Here is a 23,481-nt window from a genome sequence, read left to right as displayed (position 1 = left end):
TCCGAACCCTGGTCTGACCTCCACCAGCCGCGTGGTCTCGGAGCGGTTATTAAGGTGCAAACATCTTCGAGCCTCCAGAAACACGAATCTCCCAGTCGTGCTGGAGGTCTGGCAAGCCGTTGATTGGCTTTAGTTCTGATTAGGAACACAGCACGGGCTTGGGTTTCCACAGCAGCAAGATGAGGTCTTGGCTTTTCCTTCTTGTCATTGTAAAAAATGTTTGCTTAAAAACGTGACCCTGGGGCGCTCAGTGGGTTAAGCCTCTGCCTTCGGCTCAGGTCATGATCCCAGGGTCCTGGGATCGAGCCCCACATCCGGCTCTCTGCTCAGCGGGGAGCCTGCTTCCCCCTCTCCCTCCGCCTGCCTCTCTGCCTACTTGTGATCTCTGTCAAATAAATAAATAAAATATTAAAAAAAAAAAAAAAACAAAGCACCGTGACCCTGCACACGTGCCAGAGTGTCCCCCGGCCACCAGCAGGACCCCATGCGCCGCCCCGGTGCCCCTCAGCAGCTGCCAGCTCCCTTTCTCCTGGATGGGTGATTCAGGGGCCACAGCAGAGGGTGTTTTGGAGGAAGACATGGACCCCATGCCCAAGGAGCTGGCAGCCCTCGGGACAGGCAGGAGCACTGACCCCCCCCCCCCGCCCCGGGCACACAGCACCCACACCCAGGGAGTGGGGTCAGGGGTCAGATGGCGGAAGAAGAATACTCAGTGGGTCTCTCGCTCTGGCCCTGGGCCAGACGCAAGTGCGTGTGTGTAGCTTCCACACTAGAGAAGTGACCCCTGGAACAGAATAGCAGGACACAAGGGGGCACCCTAAAACGTTCAAGGTCGAGGTACAGAACAGCGGCTGAAAACCTGGCTGGAGGGGAAGGGAGCTGGCAGCGGGCGAGGGGCGCCGGGGCCTTTCCGGGGGCTTCCGCTCCCGGTCGCGTTTCCCAGGAGAACCCGCGAGCTACTGCGTCGAGTCCTGCCCTGGGATTTTCTCTCCTTTCACTCATCTCTCCCTCCCGTCAGGGCTCCTGTTTCTCTGACGTCCCCCGGAGCGAGGCAGGTCTGCCGGGGAGGCTGTCTGTTCTGGGGGTCTGGAAGCGTCTGGATTGCACCTGAGGGCCTGAACGCGCTCTTCACCGGGTCTGGGGTCTTCCCGGGGTCCGCCCGGTTGTTGGTTCCTTTTCCGCCCGGCGGTGTGTGTTTTCCCGCTTGCTCTGTGATTAACCGGTTTTATTAAGGCACGATTCACCGTCAGTGAGAGGAACAGACCTTCAGTACACAGCGGGGCGAGTTTGGACGAACGTACACCTGTGAACGCAACACGTCGCCCGGGATGTAGAGCGTTTCGCTGTCTGGCTTCCGATGGCTGAGCACTTCCGAGCCTCACACACGCGGCCGCTGTCCGCCGTGGGCTGTTTCTGTCCTGCCATCCTGTTTCACCGCACCAATTAGCGCCGGTTGCTTCCTCACGGTCCTGTCGGCGACGTCCGCGCTCCTTCCAGCTCTGCTGTCGTGAGTCAAGACGTGAACATCCCGTACGAGTCCTTCGCTGGACGTCTGCTTCTGTGTGTCTTGGGGAGGTCCCTAAGAGCAGAATTGCTGGGTCACAGGTGAGGCATGGCGTTCACCTGTTAAGAAACCGCCAACCCATTCCCCAATGGCTGTACCGTTGAACACGCCCTTCAGGAACGGGTGAAACTTCCAGCATTTCCGCGCCGTCCCGGTATTCACAGTCGCCAGTCTTCCGCTTTCGCCCCCAGAGTGCTCGGGAAGCGGCCGCCCATTCCAGTGTCCTTTCGTGTCTCCCGGACGACTCACCAGGGGGCACCTTCTCGCCGGCTTCCTGGCTATTTCTCGGTCAGTGCCTAACACGTTTATCCTGCCCGAGGTTCTAGGACCTCTTGAATCTGTGGCTGAAAGTCGTATTTCGTTGACTCCTCAGTTTGGAGAAACGGTCTCTTGTTAGCGCTTCAGGGATGACTCCTGCTCCTGCCCGGGCCCCGGGTGCGCCTGTTACTCCTTCTGCCCTTCCCTTCTCTTCGGTCTTTCTTTCCCCTCTGCGTCTCTGTGCTTCGTCCTGGGTGTTTGCCCCGAACTGTCCTCCAGCTCACCAACTTTCTCCGTCGTCGGCTTTCACGATGCCATTCTCTCCACTGAGTTCTTGGGCTTTAGACGTCGGCGTCACGCTTATGTCCGCCGGTTCTTCTGTAGCGTCCAGGGCTGCTGAAATTCCAATCTCGCCTGTTCATCTCCTTGGACGTAATTCACACAATTACTGGAAAGCATCTGCCAGCTCCAGGGTCCGGAGCCCCTGTGAGCTGTTTGTCTTGCCTGTTATTCCTCTTGGGTTTTGTTTGTGGGCTCTTACCTCCTTGTACACCTGGTTATTACTAGATGTGAGCTAGACACTGCGCTTGCCGACTTGTCTGTGGAGATCATTTGAATCCTAAGATGATGTTGTTTTCCACCAGAGAAGCTGTCCATTTACTCATGCCCGGCGTGTAGGGCTGCCCGAAACCTGGGATCACCTCCGTCCGGTTCGAGGTCTGAGTTTATGTGTCTTTCTGCTGCGGTTGCTTTAAGGGTGTACCCATATCCCTCTGTGTGTGTGATAATCACGGGGACCCCATCATTTTGCATGATTGTTTGGGGAAAAGCTAAGGTAATGACACCCATGGTAAAAGTGACAGTAAAATTAAATTCCATCTAAAACGCAGTCTCGTCAAATGCTGCCATGCGTTCAAGAAGACCCCACGCGGCGTCTGCCGTGTTGCCCCACGTCGCCCTGTCCGAGTTCTTCTCCTGCTTGGACCGCACTGCTCTGCTCTCCCAGTCTGTACCGGGGGAGTTCGCCCAGCACTCGCCCTTCGGAGGGCCCCAGAGGTCAGTCTCTGCATCGCCTGCCTTGCAAGCTGATGGAAGCACCACTCGGCCTCTTAGCAAACCTTCCATCCTGGGAAAGTGACCCCAAAAGCCAGACTCCCGGGCTTCCCTCCTCCCCCAGACCGTAGCTATAAATTCTTTGCTAATAACCCTCCAGCGCCCTCGAGCCCATGCGCCTGGGTTCTCTCCAACTTCCTGGTTGCCCTCAGCAGGCGAGCCTGTCCACGTTAGCGTCCCGCTGTGGTGTAAGCCAGGATCGGCAGACAGAGGACTTTACTCAAAGTCCAAGGGACTTGGTCGGCAGAAGCCAGGAGTGCGGATCATCTGGGTCTTAGAACCAGTGGGTGACAAACAGGGATTCCCTTCTCAGCTTTTCGCAGCTGCCTTATTCTCCAGTGGAGGAAGCTGAGACCCAGGTCAGGGCAGAGCTGGCCCGTGAACCCACTTCAAGACACGCCTGTTGCACCTTCAGGAGCTGGCGGCTGCCTTTGTCCTTGGAACGAGGTGCCGGGAAATCAGTCCCATTTCTCCCTGAGACCTGACAGCTCTGGGGGCTCCGCAGGAGGGCTTTGCGGCTGGGGGTCCCCAGAGGCCCCGGTGCCTCCGATCACGCTCCCACCTGCCCTACCGGGCCCCCCGGGCATCTGAGGGGCGTGACTACCTCGGGACAGCAGTTCCGTGGGGAGCGGGATTTCTCAATAGTTTGCAGCAAACCGGCCCTGCCACCTCTGCTGGGCACGGGCTGTGCAGGACACCCTGGCTTCGCTTCCGTCTCTAGCAGCTGTGTTTACAGTTAGCAGTTGGCACAGGTGCCTCCCAGAGGGTCTCCTCCATGGCTGCCAGCCTCTGGGCACCTCTGTTCCTTGGCACTGGAACTTGGGGACCTGGAGGTGTGCCAGGCCTGGCCGGGGAGGGCCTGACACTCTGAGCACTGCAGAGTTTGCTGGAGCTCAGAGAGGGGCGGTAGCTTCCCCACAGCCACACAGCTTCGAGGTCTGCGGAATGCAGGCCTGCCGCGTCCCGTGGGCCCCCGCTCCTGCTTTGCCCCTCCCCGGCACCTGCGGCCTCACTGCCTGGCAAGTGGCTGGTGAGTTCAAGGTGCAGCTCGTCCCGGGTCACTTGCCGTCACAGGAGGTCGTCGGACGCTAAGAAAATTAAACCGTTTTTGAAACAAGCTTCTATTTTCATTTATTACCTTTCAGTCTCAAAGAAACTTCACGTTTTGCCCTAATGAGCCTCTCTTAGCTACAGTTTCTTCGCATAAAGGACTTAGATCCTAGCCCCAGGGGACATGGGACAGTGTCTGGGGACATCTGCAGCCGTCACAGTGGGGGTGGGGGGTGCTCTTGGCGCTGAGCGGGTGGGGCAGGGGAATGATCTCAGAGAACAGTCTGGCCCCGGGGTCCACGGCACGGAACGGGAAGAGACTCTGCCCCCCCCACCCCACCCCCCGCTGCTGGCCGGGCGTGTTTACGACGTGATGAACACGAGCAGCTTTGCAGACCGGAGCCCAGACCGGTCGCACTTCTTCACGTGCATCTGCCCATCCACCCACTCAGCAAACATTTACTCCAACCTTCGTGTGCCCCGTGGTGCTCACAGCAGCGCGGGGCCAGCCTGCAGGAGCTCGGGAGGAAGGGGCTGGACGCTGGGTCAGGGATGGGGGCCAGACCCTCCCGGAGGGAAGGGCCGGGGCAGAAATCCGTTCTGCAGAGAAAGGAGCCGCGGGAGGGCTGGGGACACCTGAGCGGGCATCGGGCAGCCTTGGCGTCTCGACCTCGTGATGTCCCGTGGTCGCGTAGGACACGTCACCGTCGGGGGAGAGGGGCACACGGGGCTATACTATTTTTGCAATCCCTGTCGGATTATTTCAAAGTGTAGTGACTTTGGAAACTGCTTGGAAAATATTTAACTTGTAAAGTTAAACTGACACCTGCCGGCGCAACTGGAAGTCCCACGCCCGGGCGTCCCCCAGGAGGACCGGGAGCGCGGGCTCCACGGACCCTGGGCACGAGCGCGTCGCGGCATTCTTCACGGTCTCCCGTGCCCTGACGTGGCCCGGTTAGCAAAAGGACCAACAGGCCCCGCTGTGTCCCGGATGGGCTGTGGGCGACTACACAGCCCCGAACAGGAGCCGCGGGCCCGTGGGCCCCACGACACGGCGACCCACCAGGCCATCTGCTGAGGGAGGAAGGCCAGACCGGCTCACGGGCCTGTGTTTGCAGACTTCTGGACCGAGGCCGCAGGAGCTGGCTGCAAACGTAGCAGCACAGGGCGCGTCCCAGGGGGACGGGACAGAGTCTGGATCTGGAGGGTGGTGTCGGCAGCCTGACAGGATGTGTGTGAAACCTCGTCGACTGTGTGCCCAAAAGGACAAATTTCCCTGTATGCAGATTGTCCCTGCACAGACACCCTTCACTGAAGGATGTTGTGAGAATAATTGCTGACGAAATTGTCCCTCGGGGGCACCCGGTGGGCTCGGAGGGTGGAGCGTGGGACTCGCCCTCGCGGGGTCATGAGTTCGAGTCCCGCGTCGAGCACAGAGCCTACTTAAATTTGTCACTTTGAGGTTCTCTGTCTGCCTTTACTCATGCATATCTTTTTTTTTAAGATTTTATTTATTTATTTGACAGACAGAGATCACAAGCAGGCAGAGAGGCAGAGAGAGGGAAGCAGGCGCCCCGCCGAGCAGAGAACCTGATGCGGGGCTTGATCCCAGGACCCTGAGACCATGACCTGAGCCGAAGGCAGAGGCTTAACCCACTGAGCCACCCAGGTGCCCCTTCGGTTTTTATCGGTTAAATCACTTCTTACCTGAATTGCTTCCGTGAGTCCTTGTGCTGCACCTCCGGGGGGCCCGGCCCGCGTGTGATTAACACCTTACGGGGCTGCCCGTCAGCGTCCTCATTGCCGTGGCCTTGGCCGGGTCGGTGGTGGCCTTGGTTTCCAGTCCAGTTAGCACTGTCATGAAGTTCTGCCCGTTTCCAGAAGATCAGAGCTGCTGGCCTTCTCTGTTCTTTCCGTTGCTTCCGTGCCAGAACCTAACTTGTCCGTGACTGAGGTTAAGCACCCGGGACAGCTTCACGGATCTGTGCGTATGTCCTTCCTGACAAGGAAGGACAAGGCCGGTCAGTGGCTCCCATGCCAGGCCGGCTCAGCTCCCTGGGGACACAGGACGACGTCTGGGGGTGTCTGCGGCCGTCGGGACCGGGGGTGCTCCTGGCACGGAGGGGTGGGGTCAGGGACGCCCCGTCAGACGCCGCTCTGTGTCCCCATGGGGCCGCGTCCGCAGCCCACCGTGGAAGACACGCTGCCCCTCCCCATGACTTGTTTGACCCTGTGTGCACCGGAGCCTGCTGTGTAAGGGCAGATCTGTTCCTTCCAGGGGTGCCTGCCCCCCCCCATCGTGATGCCACAACCTCCCAACGTACTCCAGGGCGGGAGGCCTCTGCTGTCCTTCCTGTCACACACGCCCACGGGAGATTCTCACGCAGGAGCCCCTAGGCTCGGCATGGCTTCCCAGCAGGGGTGGGGCGTCCCCCGAGCTGTGCCCTGGGCACCTTGCAGGGGCAGGACAGGGAGTCAGGGCCAGGACAGACAGCCCAGCCCACGCCCTCCTGTCCCCGCGCCGGGCACCCTCCTGTCCCCGCGCCCACTCCCTCCTGTCCCCCAGGGCCCGAGCAGGTCCGGCCAGGTTGGGCGCCGTCATGTGCTGCTTGTGGACTAGCACCGAGCGAGGAATGTGCCGGGGCTGACTCAGCGCCTCCGCCTGTTGTGTCGGGGCTACGGCTGGGCCGTGAGTCAGTGACGGGCTATGACCCCCGCCAGGACAAGGCTGAGTCTGCCGCGTGCACGGCGATGACGCAACCAGCGTCTGGTCCCCGTGTCTCCGCACACTCGGGCACACATGCACGGGTGCGGTGCACATGCACACACGTCTGTACCTGGACACGTGTGTGCACGCTCACATACACGCACACCCACTGCACACGCACATGCATGCACACACTCGTGGGCGTGCACATCCCCTGCCATCCCAGAGGGAGCCTTTCGGGACGTGCCTGGAACAGGAAGCCAGCCACACTGCGGGGCTCCGTGCTTCAGAGGGAGCCCAGGCTGGGGGTGGCCTCAGGGGTGCGGGGGTGCTGGGATCCCGGTGGACACTTCTGAGTGTGGATGCCCAGCAGGCGTCCCGGGCCTTCCAAGGAAAACACGCCACGGGGCCAGCCCGTTTCTTAGCCCAACGCGTCTATATTTAGCGCTGAGTAATTTAGGTATTTGTAAGCCCAACCAAGGGCCGTTTTCCCTGAGCTGGATGTTTTGTGGCTGCTTTGAAGCTCTCTGCTGAATCAGAGCCTTCTGGAAACCCACACGTGGGCTCTGTGCTCCCAGAACAGACACACTCAGGCCCTTTCTGGCCCAGAAGGGGGCTGGATGTCTGCCAGAAGGGGCAGGGAGCCAGGCGGCGTGGAGGGGTCCTTCTCCTGAGACTTCTGCGGAGGTCACTTTGGATTCACACGCAGTTGTAACAAAGCAGAGACGGTCCACGTGTCACTCGCTCAGCTTCTGCAACGGTAGCCTCCTGTGGACGTAAGGCCGGTATCACAACCAGAACGTCCACACGACACCGTCCACTGCCTTACTCTGTTGCTGCGGTCCCGCGTGTGTACGTGTGTGTGGAACTGTGCAAGGTTGTCACACGTGCGGGCCGTGAGCCTCCTGCCCCCTTCAAGGAGCCCACATTTCCAGGGCCACGAGGAGCCCCTCCTTCCCAGGCCCACCACCCGCCCCGGACCGTGAAACTGTCCCCCCGTCTCGACAGTTCTGTCATCTGAGACCCGTTCGGAAAATGGAACCGCACGTCCCGTGACTTTTGGGATTGGCTTTTTTCACTCAGTCTAACTGCCTGGAGACCCCCCCCCAAGGTATTGTGTGTATCGGTGGCCCTTTATTATTATTATTATTATTATTGCTAAATAGAAAATGTTTTGAAAATCTGAAATCTGGGTCACGTGGCCGGCTCAGTCGAAGAGCGTGGGACTCTTGATCTCAGAGCCATGAGTTCAAGCCCCACAGTGGGTGTAGGGACAACTTAAATAAATCATTAGACTGGAAGGGGGGGAGGGTGGAGAAGGACGGACAGAGGGACGGACAGGGGGACGGACAGGGGGACGGACAGAGGGACGGACAGGCGGAGGGACAGAGGGACGGAGGCTGAAAGCTGCCTTTACTTGCGTGCGGCCCCCTGGCTCCGGCAACCCCGAGCAGACCGTGCCCGCTGCGTCGTGACAGACACAGGCTGCTGCTCGTTCCTGGCCCAGTGTCCCCCCCGACTCCTGACCTTGGGCCCTGTGTCTGCACAGACACCCGTGCGGGTCCCCCGGGAGCCTCCTCAGCCTGGACGCTGAAGACCCTGAGCAGGTCGTGCCCGGGCGGTGGGGGGCGGGGTGTCCCAGGCACGGTGGGGGTTGAGCAGGGTCCTGCCCCGCCCCGGTACCAGGAGCCCCCCTGGTCGTGGGATCCCGAGATTCCCGACGCGCTCGGCCCGGTGTCCTTGGAGGACGCGCTCAGCCGTCGGAACCGCTCTGCCAGAGCCCCCAGAGGAAGACTGCGGGGAACGTCTCATCTTCGCCGGCCAAGCAACGGGGAAAGGGTGCACAGCTGAATTACGAAACTTAGCGAGCGCCGCTCGTCCGGTGCTGGTGTGAACGCGGGTGGCCCGGCCACTCTGGAAGACAGCTTGGCGTCTTCTCTGAAAATTGAACCCGAAATCCCATCCCTCAGCGTTGATCTCAGAGACAAACCCTTGGGTTTGCGCAGAAGTCTGCGCACAATTTGGGGCAGCGGCCTCGTGAGGGCCCAAAACGGGAACTGGGCCAGACTGACCTTCTGCCGGCGAACCGCGGGGCTGCCGCGGCTCTGGGCGGGGGACCTTGACCTTCCGCAGGTGACCTGCGTCCGCCCCGGGGGACCGCCGCTCTGCAGGGAGCTAGCCACGCGCACGGTGGTCTGGGTGCCTCTCCTGGGTGCCCCACGGTGATCCCGTCGGGGAAAGCCAGTCCGGGAAGGTTATGGTCATACGGTTCCACTTACGCACCGTTCCTGAAATGACGGACGTTTGGAGAAGGAAACCACATGGGTGGTCGCCAGGGCCGGGGGGGTGCGGGGGACGGGGCACGGAGGGACGCCCGTGTCCTCTGTGCCCGCGTCCCTGTGCCTTGTGGTTTTGTGAGACGTCGTCCTTGGGGAACCGGGCACAGGAATCTGTCATTCCCTGCCGCTGCGTGGGAGTCAACGGGCACCTCCAGATTTTAAAGTCATGAAAACATAGATCCATAGAAATACTTGGGAAGGAAACTCGGTCACCCTCAAACATGAGCAAAGCCAGAATCATTGGTGCAGCAAAAGGTTGGTCTTCTCGCTGGGCGAGCAGGGGGGCCCCGAGCCCCTGAGACGTGACAGCCGCTTCCTGAAGCTGTGGGGGAGCTAGCACCGCTGGGTGCCTCCTGGTCATCGAAGCCGCAGGCACCCCCATTGCTGAGCAGCAGCCCTCGGAGAATTCACAGAAGGGCTGCTCGGGGTCGAGAAGAGGGTTTCTCCGCAGTCGCTTACCCGCTGTGAGTGGAGGCTGTGAGCCACCCTCAAGGAAGGCGTCGCGGGGTGAATAGTGTCCCCCCAAACTCACGTCCACCAGAACCTCAGAATGGGTCTTTACAGATGCAGGTAGTTAGGAAGAGCAGGTCACGGCTGAGGGTGTCCCGGTGAGAAGGTCACGTGAGGCAGAGGTCGACTAGGCAGAGGTCGAGCGGTGTGGCCGCACCAGCCGCTCGAGGAAGAGCCTCCCCAGACCCTCGCGGGGGGCGCCCAGCCCTGCCCCCGCCTGGACCTCAGCCCTCTGAGCTGCAGAATGTGGGAGAATGGATTCCTGCTGGGCTCAGCTCCCTAGTCTGTGGCGTTTGTCCTGGCCTCTCCGGGACAACAGAGAGCTCGGGGAAACCCCGCCAAACCAAGTGGGCTCCCTTGTCGACGGGTGACATGGATCCCCCCTCCCGCCCCCAGAAGCCTCTCCCGTGCGGGAAGCAGGAGCCCGTGCTCCCGCCCCGGCGGCCTCCTGTGGGGGCCCCGGTCACGGCCGGGCCTGGCGAGGGAAGTCGGAGGCAGGGACCCTCGAAGACAGGAGCCACGAGCCTCCCCCTGCGCCCAGCCGCACTCAGCAGGGTTCTGACAGGGCGGGCCATCCTCCGGGCAAACGAGCCTCGGGATGAAGGATGGGGAGCCGGACCCGGGACCCACAGCACACGGGGCCTCCCGGGGGACCTGCTGTGGTCCAGAGCCGGGGTGTCTCCCAGATGACTCTGAGCCCCCCGGGGCCGTGTCCGGACACATAGGTGGCTGTCACAACTGGGACGTCATGGCATCGAAGGGTGGGGGCCGAAGATGTGCCTGGGACGCCCCCAGACCGCGACCCTGCCCAGTGCCAGTGGTGCTGCGGGGCACGGAGCAGGGCAGGGAACACAGAACGTGCCCCATGAGTCCCTCATTCTGAGTCACCCCCGTGTCAGTGCTGGGGTTTGGTCGACGGCCCTGAAAGGCTTAGTGGTCCCATCTGGGGAGCACTTACCCCACTAGCACAGGGGGGCCACGGAGACGCCTCGGCTGGGCCTCCCACCGCCCCACCCCGGGGACATGGGCACGGGGGCTCAGGTGGAGGCTTCTGGGTTGGGGGGAGCATCCTCTGGCCACGGGGCCGGGGCTTCACGAGCTAGCTGACATCCGTCTGCTCCCCCCGGCAGCTCTCTGGACAGCAGGGCCGGCGCTGATGGCCCACGATGTCAGCCACTAACAACGTAGCCCAGGCCCGGAAGCTGGTGGAGCAGCTGCGCATCGAAGCCGGCATCGAGCGCATCAAGGTGAGCTGGGCGGCCGGGTGGAGGGCGGGGAGACCCCTGGGGGCCCTGCCCCAGAGCGGGCACTGCCTTTCCCCGAGCTGGGCGGCCTCGGGCCCCCCCACAACCTCTCTGAGCCTCCGTTTCCTCAGTGGAAAGACCCAGCTGATACAAAGCCTGTGCGGGGGGAGCCCAAGGCAAGGCTGAGCCCACCCCCAGCCCCGGGGGTCCTTCCCTCAAGAGCCGCGGCCCAGAGAAGGGAAGACCCCGGGCTCCGTGCCGGCTGCTTCTTCACTTCTGCGTTGTTTGGATTTTTTGAAATAAGTGTGTTTGCTTTTTATGCTAAAAAAAGAAAAAGGACAAGCCGTTCCTGCTCACAGACACTTAACCCTTCAGGGACTAGAGACCCACACCAGAGCTCGTTCTAGTCGGGCCCCAGCTCTGCAGACTCAGTCTTTCCAAAAAGGGCCGGCGGCCCAGGTGCGGCCTCTCCCGGGAGAAAGACGGTGCCTTTTCATCACACCCGAGGGCACAGGCCAGGAGGACAGGTGTCGAGAGAGCCAGGGGTTTTTTAAGGAACTGGCTCACAGACCAGGGGGACCGGCAAGTCCAAAATCTGCAGGGCAGACCGGAGATCCAGGCCAGGGTTGACACAGCCGCTGAAGTCCCCAGGGCCACCTGGAGGCAGACTTTGTCACCTCTGGAGGCCTTCAACTGATGGCAAGTGGCCCACCCACGTTGAGGGGCTCGTCTCCCTACTCTGTGTCAACCCATTTACATGTTAATCTCCTATAAGAATGACCTTCCCAGTGACATCTCCACTCGGGCCCTCTGACCTGGCCAAGTGGACACGTGAAACCGGACATCGGCGGCGCGGGGCTGTTCAGACGGATTCTCTGCGCACCTGCCACTCTACTGAGTGAACGTCCTGCTGCCGCGGAAGTTCAGCAGCGGCGGCCCAGCCCCAGACTGACTGACACCTGCCTGTCAGCCCCGCGGGTGGGGTGGGGGGCTCCCGCAGCCCCCCGGGTTGGGGAGGCAGCTCCCAGGAGGGTCTGAACGTTCCAGAGCCCTGAGCATTCAAAGCATTCCTTCTGGCTGAAGAAAGAGAAAGGCTTGAAAGCCGCGGCTGCCGCGGTTTGCTGGCGGAGAGCACGATTCATTCCGGCCCGTTTGATGTGCTGGAGGAGTCCTGCCACCCTTGAAGGCGGAGGAGGGAGAGGACGGGCCCCACCCTCCCACTGCGGCCCCGCCTAAGGCTTTCCATCCCCAAACCGGCGACCAGAACCACAAATATGGGCGCATCTGAAAAGCCGGCAGGGCCAGGGCCTGGCAAGGGGCAGCGAGGCGGGCATGGGGGGCCCGGCCCTCTGGGCAGAGCTTTCCTGTTGACGCGGGGGCGTGAGCGGGGGGCCACACGCCTGAGCCACCGCATCGGTTATTTCCAGGGTCCGGAGGCTATTTTTGTCGTTTTGGAGGGTTGCTTTCCAAATACAGCTCTAGAAACCAAGCTCATCCGCGGCGGCGGCCCTGGGAGTGCCTGCGGGCTCGGGACAGTGGCAATTGTCAGGTTCTGTGGGTAGGAGTGTCCCCAGGATGAACCTCGAGACCAGCCTGCAGACGGGGCAGCCCTGGGGACGAGGTTGGGCAGCCCTGGCTTTCAGGGGTGCAGGGCCCCAGACCACAGAGCCCGAGGAGAGTCCTCACTCCCGCCGGTTCTCCCCGGTCGCCCCCGCTCCTGGCACGTGGGGAAGCAGGCTCCCCTGACCGTTCCCACCACAGGGAGGAGACCCAGGAGCCCCGGAACCCTGAACCCCGGTGCCCAGCCCCCAGCAGTGCTAGTGAGAGTGGAGTGGGACGGTGCCCACCACAGCCCCAGATGCGCACCCTAGAAGGTGGGGTGCAGGGCTGGGCTGTGCCCGCTGCTGTGACGAAGCACCCCTATCCCCCATCAGCTTTCCCAGGGCCTGAGTGGCCCTCTCTGCACCTGCCCCCTCCTCTTCTGGGGACCCTGAGGCAAGTGCCCCAGGTGTCAGCTCCCTCGCCCAGGTCACTGCCCCCAGCCAGCTCAGGGCCCAGCAAAGGAAGGCCCAGGAATTGGTGTTGGGGTCCCTCCGATGCTGGGATGACTTCTCCTGTGCCCTCCTGTCTTGGGTGGGAATGGAGTCTTGGTCTGAGTCCTAGAGAGGGCTCCGTCTCTCTCTTGGCCGCGGTGATAACACACTCGTCTGTGCAACCACTGCCTGCCTCACCCTGTTCCAGAACATTCCATCTCCCCAAAAGGAGCCCGTCCCCATCAACAGTCCCCTCCCCAGCCCCCATGAGCCCCCGTCCCGTCCGGAGAGGAGCCTGGTCGGGATGTGTCAGACACTGGACTCACACGCCGTGTGGCCTCCTGTGTCTGGCCTGCGCGTCATCCGTCCTTGGGGCAACACATGGGGGCCTCGCTCCTGCTGGGGCCGGGGGTGCTCCCGTGTGTGGGTGGACAGGCCGGGTGTATCTGTCCCACTGGGTGGACGCTGGGCTGTTCCCGCCTCAGCTGCGGTGTACGTGCGTGGGGCAGCCCGTCTGACCTGTCCTCTCTGGTCCTTGTGCCCACGTGCAGGTGTCCAAAGCCTCGTCGGAGCTCATGAGCTACTGCGAGCAGCACGCCCGGAGCGACCCCCTGCTGGTGGGAGTCCCTGCCTCCGAGAACCCCTTTAAGGACAAGAAGCCCTGTATTATCCTGTAGCCGCATCTCCGGGCGCCCCTCCCTCCGGCTCCCTCGGCTCGGGCGTCCATCCCTGCGCCGGCAAGCGAGCCATCTCCAGTCCCAAAACGCTCAGTCCCCAAGAGAGGCGAGCAGCCGCCACCATGGACGCGGCAAAATGCGTCCTCTGGATCTAGCTGGAGCTTCAAGCTCAGCAGCGCTGTCCTGTCCGGGCCCCGTGGGGAGACGCCGGGGAGACGCGGCCCGTGGGGAGCCGCAGAAATGCCCGAGTGACACGTTGATGGCGTCCGGAGGCTCTGGGCCGCCATCGGGGTAGTGGCCGGGACGGGTGGGGGAAGGAGACGGGGGACCTGGCGGTGGCCCCGGACACCCGGCACATGGTGACCCTCGCACCATTGTCCGTTTGTGGAAACACGGGCACCCGGCGACGCTGCTGCGTTCACGCTGCTTCTCCCCGAGCCGCCCCAGGTCAGGGGTGCACGGAGGGCCCCGCGCACGGCTCGGGAACCGCGTCTCCTCTCCGCTGAGCCCAGAGCCCGCAGCTCCGCATCACGGGGAAGGCGCCCCCAGATGGTAGGGGCCGGGAGGGGGGCTCTGTCCGTGCAGCGCGCCCCGCGTGGCCTCATGTCCCCCTGCACCGTGGCACCGGCGTGGCATCGGTGTGGCACGTGGCCCCCGACAGCCCCGCCGTGGCCCCCAGCCCTTCGCGGGGACCCCAGCCCTCAGGGAGGCGGGTCTCCAGGCCCCTGCCCGGCTCCCGGGAGCGGCCACCTGTGTCGCAGCCCGTTTTGAGCGCCCGCGGCGAGGTGGGCAGCGTGAACCGTCCGTGCTCGGCCCTTCCAGGCAGCCGTGTTGTGTTCTGTTGTGCTTTCCGCTTTTGCCTGTGGCCGTGACCACTTTGCAGACGGGAGGGCGGCCTGGGGAGGCCCTGCCTCGCAGGTCAGAAGGCGTCCGGTCCCGGAAGCAGCCGTGGGCCCCGGGGGTAAGATGCCTAACCCGCTCACCTGCCCTTCCTCGACTTTTCTTCAGTCGCTTGGCCCCTGTGACGACCTGGACGGTTCCAGGAGCAGGAGGCGGAGGGAGGGCCCGGGCACACCTGTCCCCCACCTGCCCCACCCTTGTACCCCTGCGCACCCCCCCCAGGAGGGTCCTCCCCTTACAGGCTGGGGCCAGGGCCTCGTGCCGACCTCAAGGCTCCTGCTCCCCACACCCCCAGCCCTGCAAGTGCCAAGGCCCAGACCCCAGCAGCGCTAAGGTTTGGGGATGGGCGGGATGTGTCCCCATGTGGGCTGGCTCCCCGGGGCACAGGCTGTAGGGTCCAGCCTTGCTCCCCGGCTCCCAGCTCTCTCCGGCCGGTCCGGGAGCACCAGGGGTTTTGGGGAGCCCAGTGTCTCCAAACCCGCCGTTGGACGGGGATGCTGCGAGGGCCTGATGCCCTGGCCACCTTTCGCTGGGCGGAAGCCAGCCGCCTACCATCCCCAGCTGAGCAAGGAGACAGAGCAGAAGCTGTCCGCGGCGGAGAGGCCAAGGCCCCAGGGATCCGCCCCGAGACACCAGACCGGGGAGGCGGTTGGCCGAGCAAAGCCTGTCCGGGCCCCTTCTGTGAAAGCCTTAATCCCTGGAGCCCGTCCTTCCCCTGCGTTCCCAGCACTCCGGGCTGGTCCTCGGGCCGCGGGTCCCTGGCGAGGACGGGAGGCCCTGGTCTCAGTCCACCCCTCCCTACTGGCCTTGTCCTGCTCAGCCTCACCGCGAGTCCCCAGCCCGCGGCCCAGGTGCGGTTGAACAGAGTCAGGGAGCCCCACAGCCAGCGGCACCCCCAGCCCTGGAGTGAACCCCAACTCAAGTCAGAGCCCCCCGGGGCTGAGGGGTGGGGGTAAACCAGCCCCAGAGACGGTGAGGACGGGCGCGCCCCCAGCCCCGGCCACCACACCCGCCCAGCTGCCTCCCCCAGGGGCCGCCCGGACCTCAGCCCCGGGAGGCGGCCGTCCCTACCGTGGGGGTCCTTCCAGCTCCTGTTCTCCTTCTAGAGGACGTCTCCGTGTCCCTAGTGTAGACCTCGAGTGCCCAAGCCTTCCCTGGGCGCGTCCCGCAGGAACACATCGTGTGCACGGCGTCAGCCGGAGCCGGCGGAGCTGGCGCCACGGGCCTGGGCGAGACCCGCGTCATAGGGGAGAGTGAAGGGCACCGTCCCCAACACACCGAGTCTGAGGGTCCCCAGGGGGCTGGCAGGTGGGGCGCCTCCCCTCCCCTCCCCCACACCAGGAAGGAGCTAGAATGTGCACCCTTCCCCACAGGTGACCCCCAGGCCAAGATTTAAGTGACTGGGGGCGTGACCCCTGGCCTGGGGACGTGGACCGCGGGCGGCACAAGGTGCGTCCTGCCTGCGACTCCGGTGTCCGTGTCCGAGCGCTGGGCCTCCTGGCAGCTCCCCCGGCTCTGCACGGCCCCACTGAGCGCGGGGGCCCGGGAGAGGCCGTCAGCCTGCCCCGAGGGCGAGGGACCAGGGGCAGTTTCCCGGCCAAGGTGAGGCCACCAAAGGTCGCGCTGGTCCTCCAAGAACACCTACAAAAAGCCAGCCTGCCACGGAGTCCCCGGAGAAGCAGCCATATGTCGGGCCCTGGCCCGCTTCCTTCTCGGTCCGTGGAAACCATTGCCAAACGTTGCAAAGACCGGTTCTGGTTTGCAGAAGCCGTCCGTGGCTCTAGCAGGTTCTACCCCATCTCCTTTGGGATGATCAGTGGCTTTTATTTCTGATTTTTTTTTTTTTTAAAAAGGGAAAAAAATTCCTGGTGCACCACACCCACTTTCTTGCTGTGTTTTAATGTTGTGTGGAATCGTTAATACAGACTGACTGATCCCTGGCACCAAGGCTCCCTGGTCCTCTCTCCGTGCCGCCGCCTGTGGTGGCTGGGGTCGGGCGGGAGGGCGGGCCGGGCATGGTTGACGGGCTGCCCCCCACGCGTGCACCCCTTGCTGCTAGGAGGGGGTGCGTGGATGGAACGTGGCTTCAGGCAGCCCCACAAGGTGGCTCTCAGCCTCCATGGGCCTTCCAGTTTGCAGCGAGAAAACCTCAGAGAGGGGCTCCTGGGGGCTCCGTCAGTGAAGTGTCTGCCTCCGGCTCAGGTCATGCTCTCGGGGTCCTGGGATCGAGCCGCACATCGGGCTCTCTGCTCGGCGGGGAGCCTGCTTCCCCCTCTCTCTCTGCTCCTGCTTCCTGCTCGTTCTCTCTCTTCTTCTCTCTCTCTCAAATAAATTTGAAACGAAAACTTCAGGCTGCCCTGCGTGAGGTTCAGCATGCCTGAGCCCTGTGCCCCCGGCTCGGGGTGGCCTCCGTCTAGCATGGGCCGCCCTTGTCGGAAAAGTGCCTCGCTCTCCTGAGAGCTCGGAGTGCCCCAGGCCCGGTGCCCCCACCGTCCAGTCCACCCAGCGGCCACGCTCGGCCCCCAGAGACCCCAGGGGAGAAGGCGAGTGGGTGGTGGTCCCGACTCACACCGGACTGTGGAGAGAGTTCAAGTTTAGTAACAAATCTGTCCACGAAAGATGCTGACCTCCCGGCAGAGAACTTTGTGTAAAACATTTACAGATCCAGCTTCATAAAAATTATCCTCTTTGCGTCCGAGAGCATAAGATCAAAATGAGTTCAAAAACCCAAACACAAGACTTGCCCCCGATGCACCATCCCCACGTGTGGCGCCCACAGCAGCCGCTCACAGCACGGGGAAGGGGCCACTAGCCGATGAAGGGCACACACGGCGCGGCCCGTCCCCACATGGGAACACGATCCAGCCCCAGCGAGAGCGGCCAGACCCAGAAGGACCGTCCCGCAGGTCCCCACTCCCAGGAGGGCCCAGAGGAGTCCCGTCCCAGAGGAGGGGGTGGGAGCCGGGGCAGGGGTGGGGCAGGGGGAGCCCCTGCTTCATGGGGACGGAGTCTCTGTGTGGGGGGATGGAGAGGTCTGGAGACCGGGGGGGTGGGGTGGCTGCAGGACGGGGCCGGTGTGAGGGCGGCCTGGCCTCAGAGCGGCTGCTGGCGGCGACAGGCGAGGGCCAGCCTGGGACGAGGCCTGGCGGCTCTGCTCCGGGCCCGCACCTGAGAGGGATGCGGCACGCGTCCACAGAAGGCCCCGGGGGTGTTCAGCGCTGCCTCTGTCATAACACCCCAAACCCGAAGCCTCCCGGGCATTCCACGGCGGCTGCAGAACACGCGGGAGCTGTTCGTGCCCCGAATCCACTCGGCAGGTTAGGGACCTGCTGCCCCCAGGCCAGTGGCCCGACAGCCTGCCTGGGGCCCCTGGGGCACATGAGGGCGTCCTGGGAGGCCAGGGCACCGGCCGCCGGCTCAGGAGCAGGACCCGAGGACGCGCACACCCCCCTCCCCAGAGCCCAGGCTGTCAGCCCCCGGGGGGTCAGGAGTCCTGCAGGGACACGGAGTCAAACACCTGCAGATGGGGGGGGGGGGCCTGGGCTCCCCGGGGCGTGGCGGCCTCACAGGCCCCCCCAACGGCGTCCCCGAAGCCATGAGGAGCAGGAGTCACGCAGCAGAGGCCAGGGTGAGAGGGCCGCGCGCGGGGACCCCAGCCCTGGGAGCTTCTGGAAGAGGCACCACCACGAGACCGCGAACGGATCGGGGGGCCGGGGAAGGGCGGAAGCATGAGGGAGTGACCACAGGCGACCTTAGGGCAGGGACGCGACCCCGCAGGACACGGACACGGTGCACTGAGCCTCCGAAAAGGTAGAAAGAGGGCCGGAGGCCACACTGAGCCCCCACCGGGAGCGGAGGCCCCTGCCACGGGCTTCTGGTCTTCACTGGGCTTATTTCCCGCCGTCGGGCTCGCAAACACCCCTTTGTTTGGGGGAGGAGAGTGAGGCAGTTCAGGAGGAAGCCACGGGTGACCCGCACAGGCACCCCAAAACCTGCCTGTTTCTGAGCCTCGGGCCTGCACACTCCCATCCGGGGGCCCCTCCTGCCCAGAGAGAGTGGGTGCCAGGGCTTCGGGGGGCCGCTGTGGCGAAGGACCAGACCCCGGGTGGCTCGAACCACAGGATTTACACTCTCGACCTCGGGAGGCTCCGGGGAGGACCCTCCCCACCTCCTGCAGCTCCGGGGGCTCTTGGTGGTCCTTGGGGTCTCTAGGCTGGGAGCATCACCTCCTATCTCCACCTTGTGGCCACCAGTCCCCCTGTGTGTCTCCCGGTGTCCCTCTTCCTGGAGGGACCCCAGCCCCTGGGTGCAGGCCCCCCCACTCCAGCAGGACCGCATCCTGACGAACATCATCAGCAAAGACCCCATCTCCAAGGACAGTCAAACGGCAGGGTTCCAGGTGGGCAGGAATTTGGGGAAGGGACACTGGTCACCCCAGTGCGGCAGATTCTTCTAGATGATTGTGCGGGGCTGCGGAAACATCTCCGTGTGTTCCCAGCAAGCTCATGTCACTGATTCACTCACTACAGTCCCGGGGTCCAGAGTGAGGCCAGTGGACCCACGCGTTATCACAGCACAAAGGAGGGGACGGGGCTCCAGCGGGGGTTGGGGGGGACAGCGGGTCAGGAAAGGCTTTGGAGAGGGGCTCCGGCTAGGCTACCATGGTGGGCGGAACTGTGTCCCCCCACAAACTCTATATTCAAGCCCTGCCCCCCCGAACCCCCCGCCTTCAAACATGCCCTTTTTTGGAGATAGGCCATTTGCAGAGGAGCCAGGGCTGCATTGGGCCCTGGGCCCTACATCCAGTGACCGGGTCTGCGCAGCAGAAAGGAGGGAGGTTGGAGTCCCTAAGCCCAGGGAGACCGGCGAGAGGCTGGAGCTGGACACAGTCAGAGCCAGAAACCCAGCGCCGACCACAGAGGCAGCCAGTTCACAACGATACTCGGCGTGGTCGCTCCACGAGCACCGGTACCACGTCCAGCCCATGACGGGAAAGACGGCAGATTCGGAGTCACGAAGCCTCTCAGTGGGGCCAGCTGAATGATTTGGTTCAAAATGAAGAATTTCAAGATGGTGCTAGGAGAGTGTTGGACCACGCGCCAGCGCTCCCGAGCTCGGGCCCCAGGGACGCGCAGGACCCCCGGGCACGGCCAGCCCCGCTCCCAGTCCCGGAGCTCCGGAGAGCGCCTGGCCAGGGTCTCCAACCCTCCTCGCATCCCCAACCAGCTTCTCGAGAAATGCACAAAAGACACGATGCTCCCGATTCTACTTCACAAAACCTCGGCTCCAGGGAGAAAGAAATCCTGTACCCCGCTCAAAGCCAACGGACATTTTATTTATGAAATTAAGAGGCTAATCTTGAACTCGGGATCACGTCTTAGCGATGTCTGTGTGCATCTCCGAAAATGACCTCAGAGCCTCTTCTGGGCTTTGATGGTCGCCCCAAGAGCAGGAGGAAGGGGAGGCACAGACGGACAGGGTTGAAAGACTGCCGTCGCTTTGCAAATAGCGACCGAATGTTTTCTTCGACGATTGCTTTATCCTGTTCCGGTATTTCCTCCTCTTCTTTTAAATTTTTTTTTTATTGATTTTAAGTCATCTCTGTGCCCAGCATGGGGCTCGAACTCAACGCCCCTGAGATGCACACGTTCTCCAACTGGGCCAGCCGGGTCCCCCCCACTTCTTCTTCTAAATATATATTTTTTAAAAATCCCAACAAGTGGAGACAGCCCTGCTTCCCTGTGACCTTGAGCAAGTCCCTCTAACCACTGGCGCTGGGTTTCAGGGTTGAAAGCGAGGCCAGAAGCACCACATGAGACCTTCTGGGAGGTCCTTCGTCATCGCCGAAGGCTCAACGCACCTCGAAGACAGAAGCCTTCGCAGCAGTGACGCTGCGTCCAAGTACCGGAACCAAGAACTGCCAGAGCCGTGAGGGCCCTGCAGCGGTTCTGGAACGTTCTTTCATTTCCGTGACTTCCAGTTCCTTGCTCTGTAAAAGGCAGCGAGGGACACAAGCGCACAGGCACGGTCGCCCCTGCCGGACCCCGGGCTGGGGTCTCTGGGAAGCGGACTGAGTCGTGTTCGGGAGCTTTCCCAGAGAGGACTCCTGGGATCAGAGCGTCACGGAGGGCCGGGAGGGGCCTCGCACTGCCCCAGCGGGGCTCTGCAGCCCAACCAGCCTGTCCCAACGGTCTCTCGTTGGGTCCACGTCCATTAGGACCTGCTGTTGCCCCAGGCGGCCTGCGGATTGCCGTGACCTTGGGCAGGGCAGCTGTGACCCCTGGCGGCGCTGGCAGCCTGGTGACCCCTGCCAGCATCCCCGGGGAGCCAGCTCGTCCCTCCTCCATGCCCACCAGCCTCGCCCCTCTTTCCTCGAACTCTAACGTTCTTCCCCACGTACACCTTTGCCACCAACAGAGAAACCTCCGGAAACCCCCTGATGCAAAGGACAGGAGGACGAGAGCCGCGCGCAGCCCGCCCGCTGCACGCATCTTGTCCCCAAACGTTTCTGTCCGTCCCAAATTAGGGGTGAGTGACAACGCTAACCCGACCTGGACCTGGGCCACAAAGCCTGACCCGCCAGCCTGCCCGCCCTCCCACCCCCATGAGGTTCCAATCAGGGGGCACCGAGGAGGCAGTCTCCGCCACCCCCGGAGATCCAGAGTTGGGGGAAACCCTGCGGGAGGGCTCCGAGGGCTCCGGGTGGGGCTCCCCCCGGGTGGCCACGGCGGCCCCAGCGCTCCCGGCTGCACATGTGTGGTGGCTGCGCAGAGCCAGCTCGAAGCCCCCGGTGGAAAGAGTGACGCGCGAGACCTCGCCGGCGGGCCTGCCCGAAAAATGTGGCCCTTTCTGGCCAGGATGCCTCCCTCTGGGAAGCACTCCAAGCCCACGGTTGAGAAGAACATTTTTCCTCTGGTCAGAACACAGTCTGTCTGCGCCCCGGAGCGGGACAGGCGGGCGAGGAGGAGCCCGGGCTAGCCAGCAGGTGTCGGGGTCTCAGTCCCCACCAGCACCCCCATCGCTCCTGTGCCCCCGGTTCCCGCAGGGGCTCTCATCCCTGTGTCCGCCCTGCGCTCTTCTGTGAGCAGAGCAGGTAGTCCTGGATGAAGCCGCGTGCGGATCCTGGGGCAGGAAGTGGGCACACGCCCCCCTCTAGAGTCTCCCAGCCCGGGCAGAAGGTGGGTTCCTACTCTAGGGGACACCCAGGAAAAGCCCTGTGTCTCCTGCCCCCTGGGTCAGCTTGTCTGCAACCCGGTCCCGAAGCCTCAGGAGACTCTGGGGAGGTCCTGAGTTTGCAAACACTCGTGGCCTCGCCGTCCGGGCCAGCTGGAGGTGCGTCCGCAAGGGAGGGGCGCTCAGACCGAGACCATCTGGGCAGGAGCACGGGGTCGGAGCTCACGGTCGCCCACCTGCTGGAAGAGGGAACATGGCTTCGGGGTGCACTGAAGCCAAACCCAACCCTCGGGTCATGGAACTGCTCCACCAGCAACACCTGCCCCCCTGGGGCGCCCCCCCATCCCCGCCAGCCCGACTGTCCTCCAGCCAGGTCCTGGCCGCCCTGGAACGGAGGGAGAGGAAACACCCTGCGCGTCTGGTCTTTCCGGCCCGCACACCGGGAAGCCGCTCTCCGTGGGTTCTCTGAGGCGGTTTTCAGAACATACCCCCGGGGCAGGAGGGCCGCGGTGGACCCCGGCCCCGGGCTGTGACACCCACGGTGTCCCCTTGACTGTTTCCGGAGGGGATCCCAAAGCATCCCGGCGACAGGCACCCGGGTGGGGCGGGCAAGGCAGGACCGGCAGCCTGGCGGAGAGAGCCGGCCGGCAGCACGCGGCGCCACAGCTCGGGTCCTCCTCGGTAACGCGAGCACAGTCGGGGGCCCCGAGGTCCTTGTGCGGCTACACGGCGGGCGTCAAGGACAGTCAGCGAGGGACGCCGGCTGCCGGCCTCCGGATGCTGCCGTGCCCTGCGCGGCACGAGCGACCGCCGTCTCTTCCGACGCCTGCGCGCATTTCCTGCTGCAGGCAGACGCTGCTCAGGGTCCTGGCCTGGGCCTTCTCTCGGCGGGCAGCGGCCCCAAAAGTGAGCTGCAGCGCGGGAGAAAGACGACACCGACCGTCGCGGCTGCAGAGGTCGAGCGAATGGGCTCCCCGAGGGGGGTCCTCGCAGGGTGGGGCTGTGGACCCTGAGGGGCGCACCTCCACCACGGACCCTAGAGAGCGGTGGGAACTGGGGTCCAGTGCATGTGTGAGCTGGTGTCCAGGGGACCATGTCCCTGGGGGATGGTGTTGGGGGATGGGGACAGTGTCCCAGGAGGGCCAGTGTCTGGGGGGCAGTGTCGTGAGGGGGACCTGTAACCCCGGGGGGTGATATCAGGGGAAGAGGAGCAGGTATGTGGGTGTGGTATAGGGTGTCCTGGACGACCCTATGGGGTGCTGTGTCCCAGAAGCCTTGTCTCAGGGTGGGGGGCATGGTGTCTTGGAGGGGTGGTTTCTGGGGGGCAGTGTCCCCAGGTGACCCTGTGTCCCAAGGAGGGGGGCAGTATCTGGGGGACAGTGTCTGGGTGACAATGTCCCTGGGGGCTCCATGTTGCAGGGTGGGGGGACCATGTCCAGGGGCACTGTCCCTGGAGGGTCTGTGTCTGAGGTGAGGCGCAGGGGAGGCGTGGGGGAGGGCGTGGTGTCCGGGGGGGTGTCTGGGTGATGATGTCCCTGGGAGGACCCCGTGTCCCATGGGTGAGGGGGCGCGGACGGGGGGCGGGGGGTCCCCGTGTCCGGGGGGAGGGGGCGCTGACCCTGGGATCCCCGTGTCCGGGGTGAGGGGGCGCTGTCCCGGGCACCGGCCAGGCCTCAGGAGCCCGCTAGCGAGCGGAGCTGCCATCCCCTAGGCCGGCGCGGCCGAGGCCCCGGGAGGAAGGGCCCTTTCTCAGAAGAGGCGCGGCTACCTGCACCCCCTGCCGGGCCGGGTCGGGCGGGTCCTGCGAGGGGTCCCGGCGGGCGAGGGACCCCCCTCCCGGCCTCGTGTTCCTCGACGCTTCTCTCCTGCGAGGCTGCGCAGAAGGCGCCACGGGGGGGGGGGGGGGGGGGGGG

General features: G+C 63.8%; 1 protein-coding gene across 3 annotated transcripts in view; it reads left to right on the top strand.

The window, feature by feature from the left end:
- Window positions 1-16,338, top strand: part of GNG7 (G protein subunit gamma 7) — a 116,515-nt gene extending 100,177 nt beyond the window's left edge. For all 3 annotated transcript variants that reach the window (XM_059388578.1, XM_059388579.1, XM_059388580.1), the window contains 2 exons: window positions 10,672-10,788; window positions 13,370-16,338. In XM_059388578.1, the coding sequence (XP_059244561.1) occupies window positions 10,708-10,788; window positions 13,370-13,495 (207 nt within the window). In that variant the 5' untranslated portion in view covers window positions 10,672-10,707 and the 3' untranslated portion in view covers window positions 13,496-16,338. The remainder of the gene's footprint in view (window positions 1-10,671; window positions 10,789-13,369) is intronic.
- Window positions 16,339-23,481: the final 7,143 nt, after the last annotated feature.

This window comes from Mustela nigripes, chromosome 2 (genome assembly GCF_022355385.1).
Source record: "Mustela nigripes isolate SB6536 chromosome 2, MUSNIG.SB6536, whole genome shotgun sequence".
NCBI classification, from domain to species: Eukaryota; Metazoa; Chordata; class Mammalia; order Carnivora; family Mustelidae; genus Mustela; species Mustela nigripes.
This window is presented reverse-complemented; position numbering and strand designations above follow the sequence as displayed.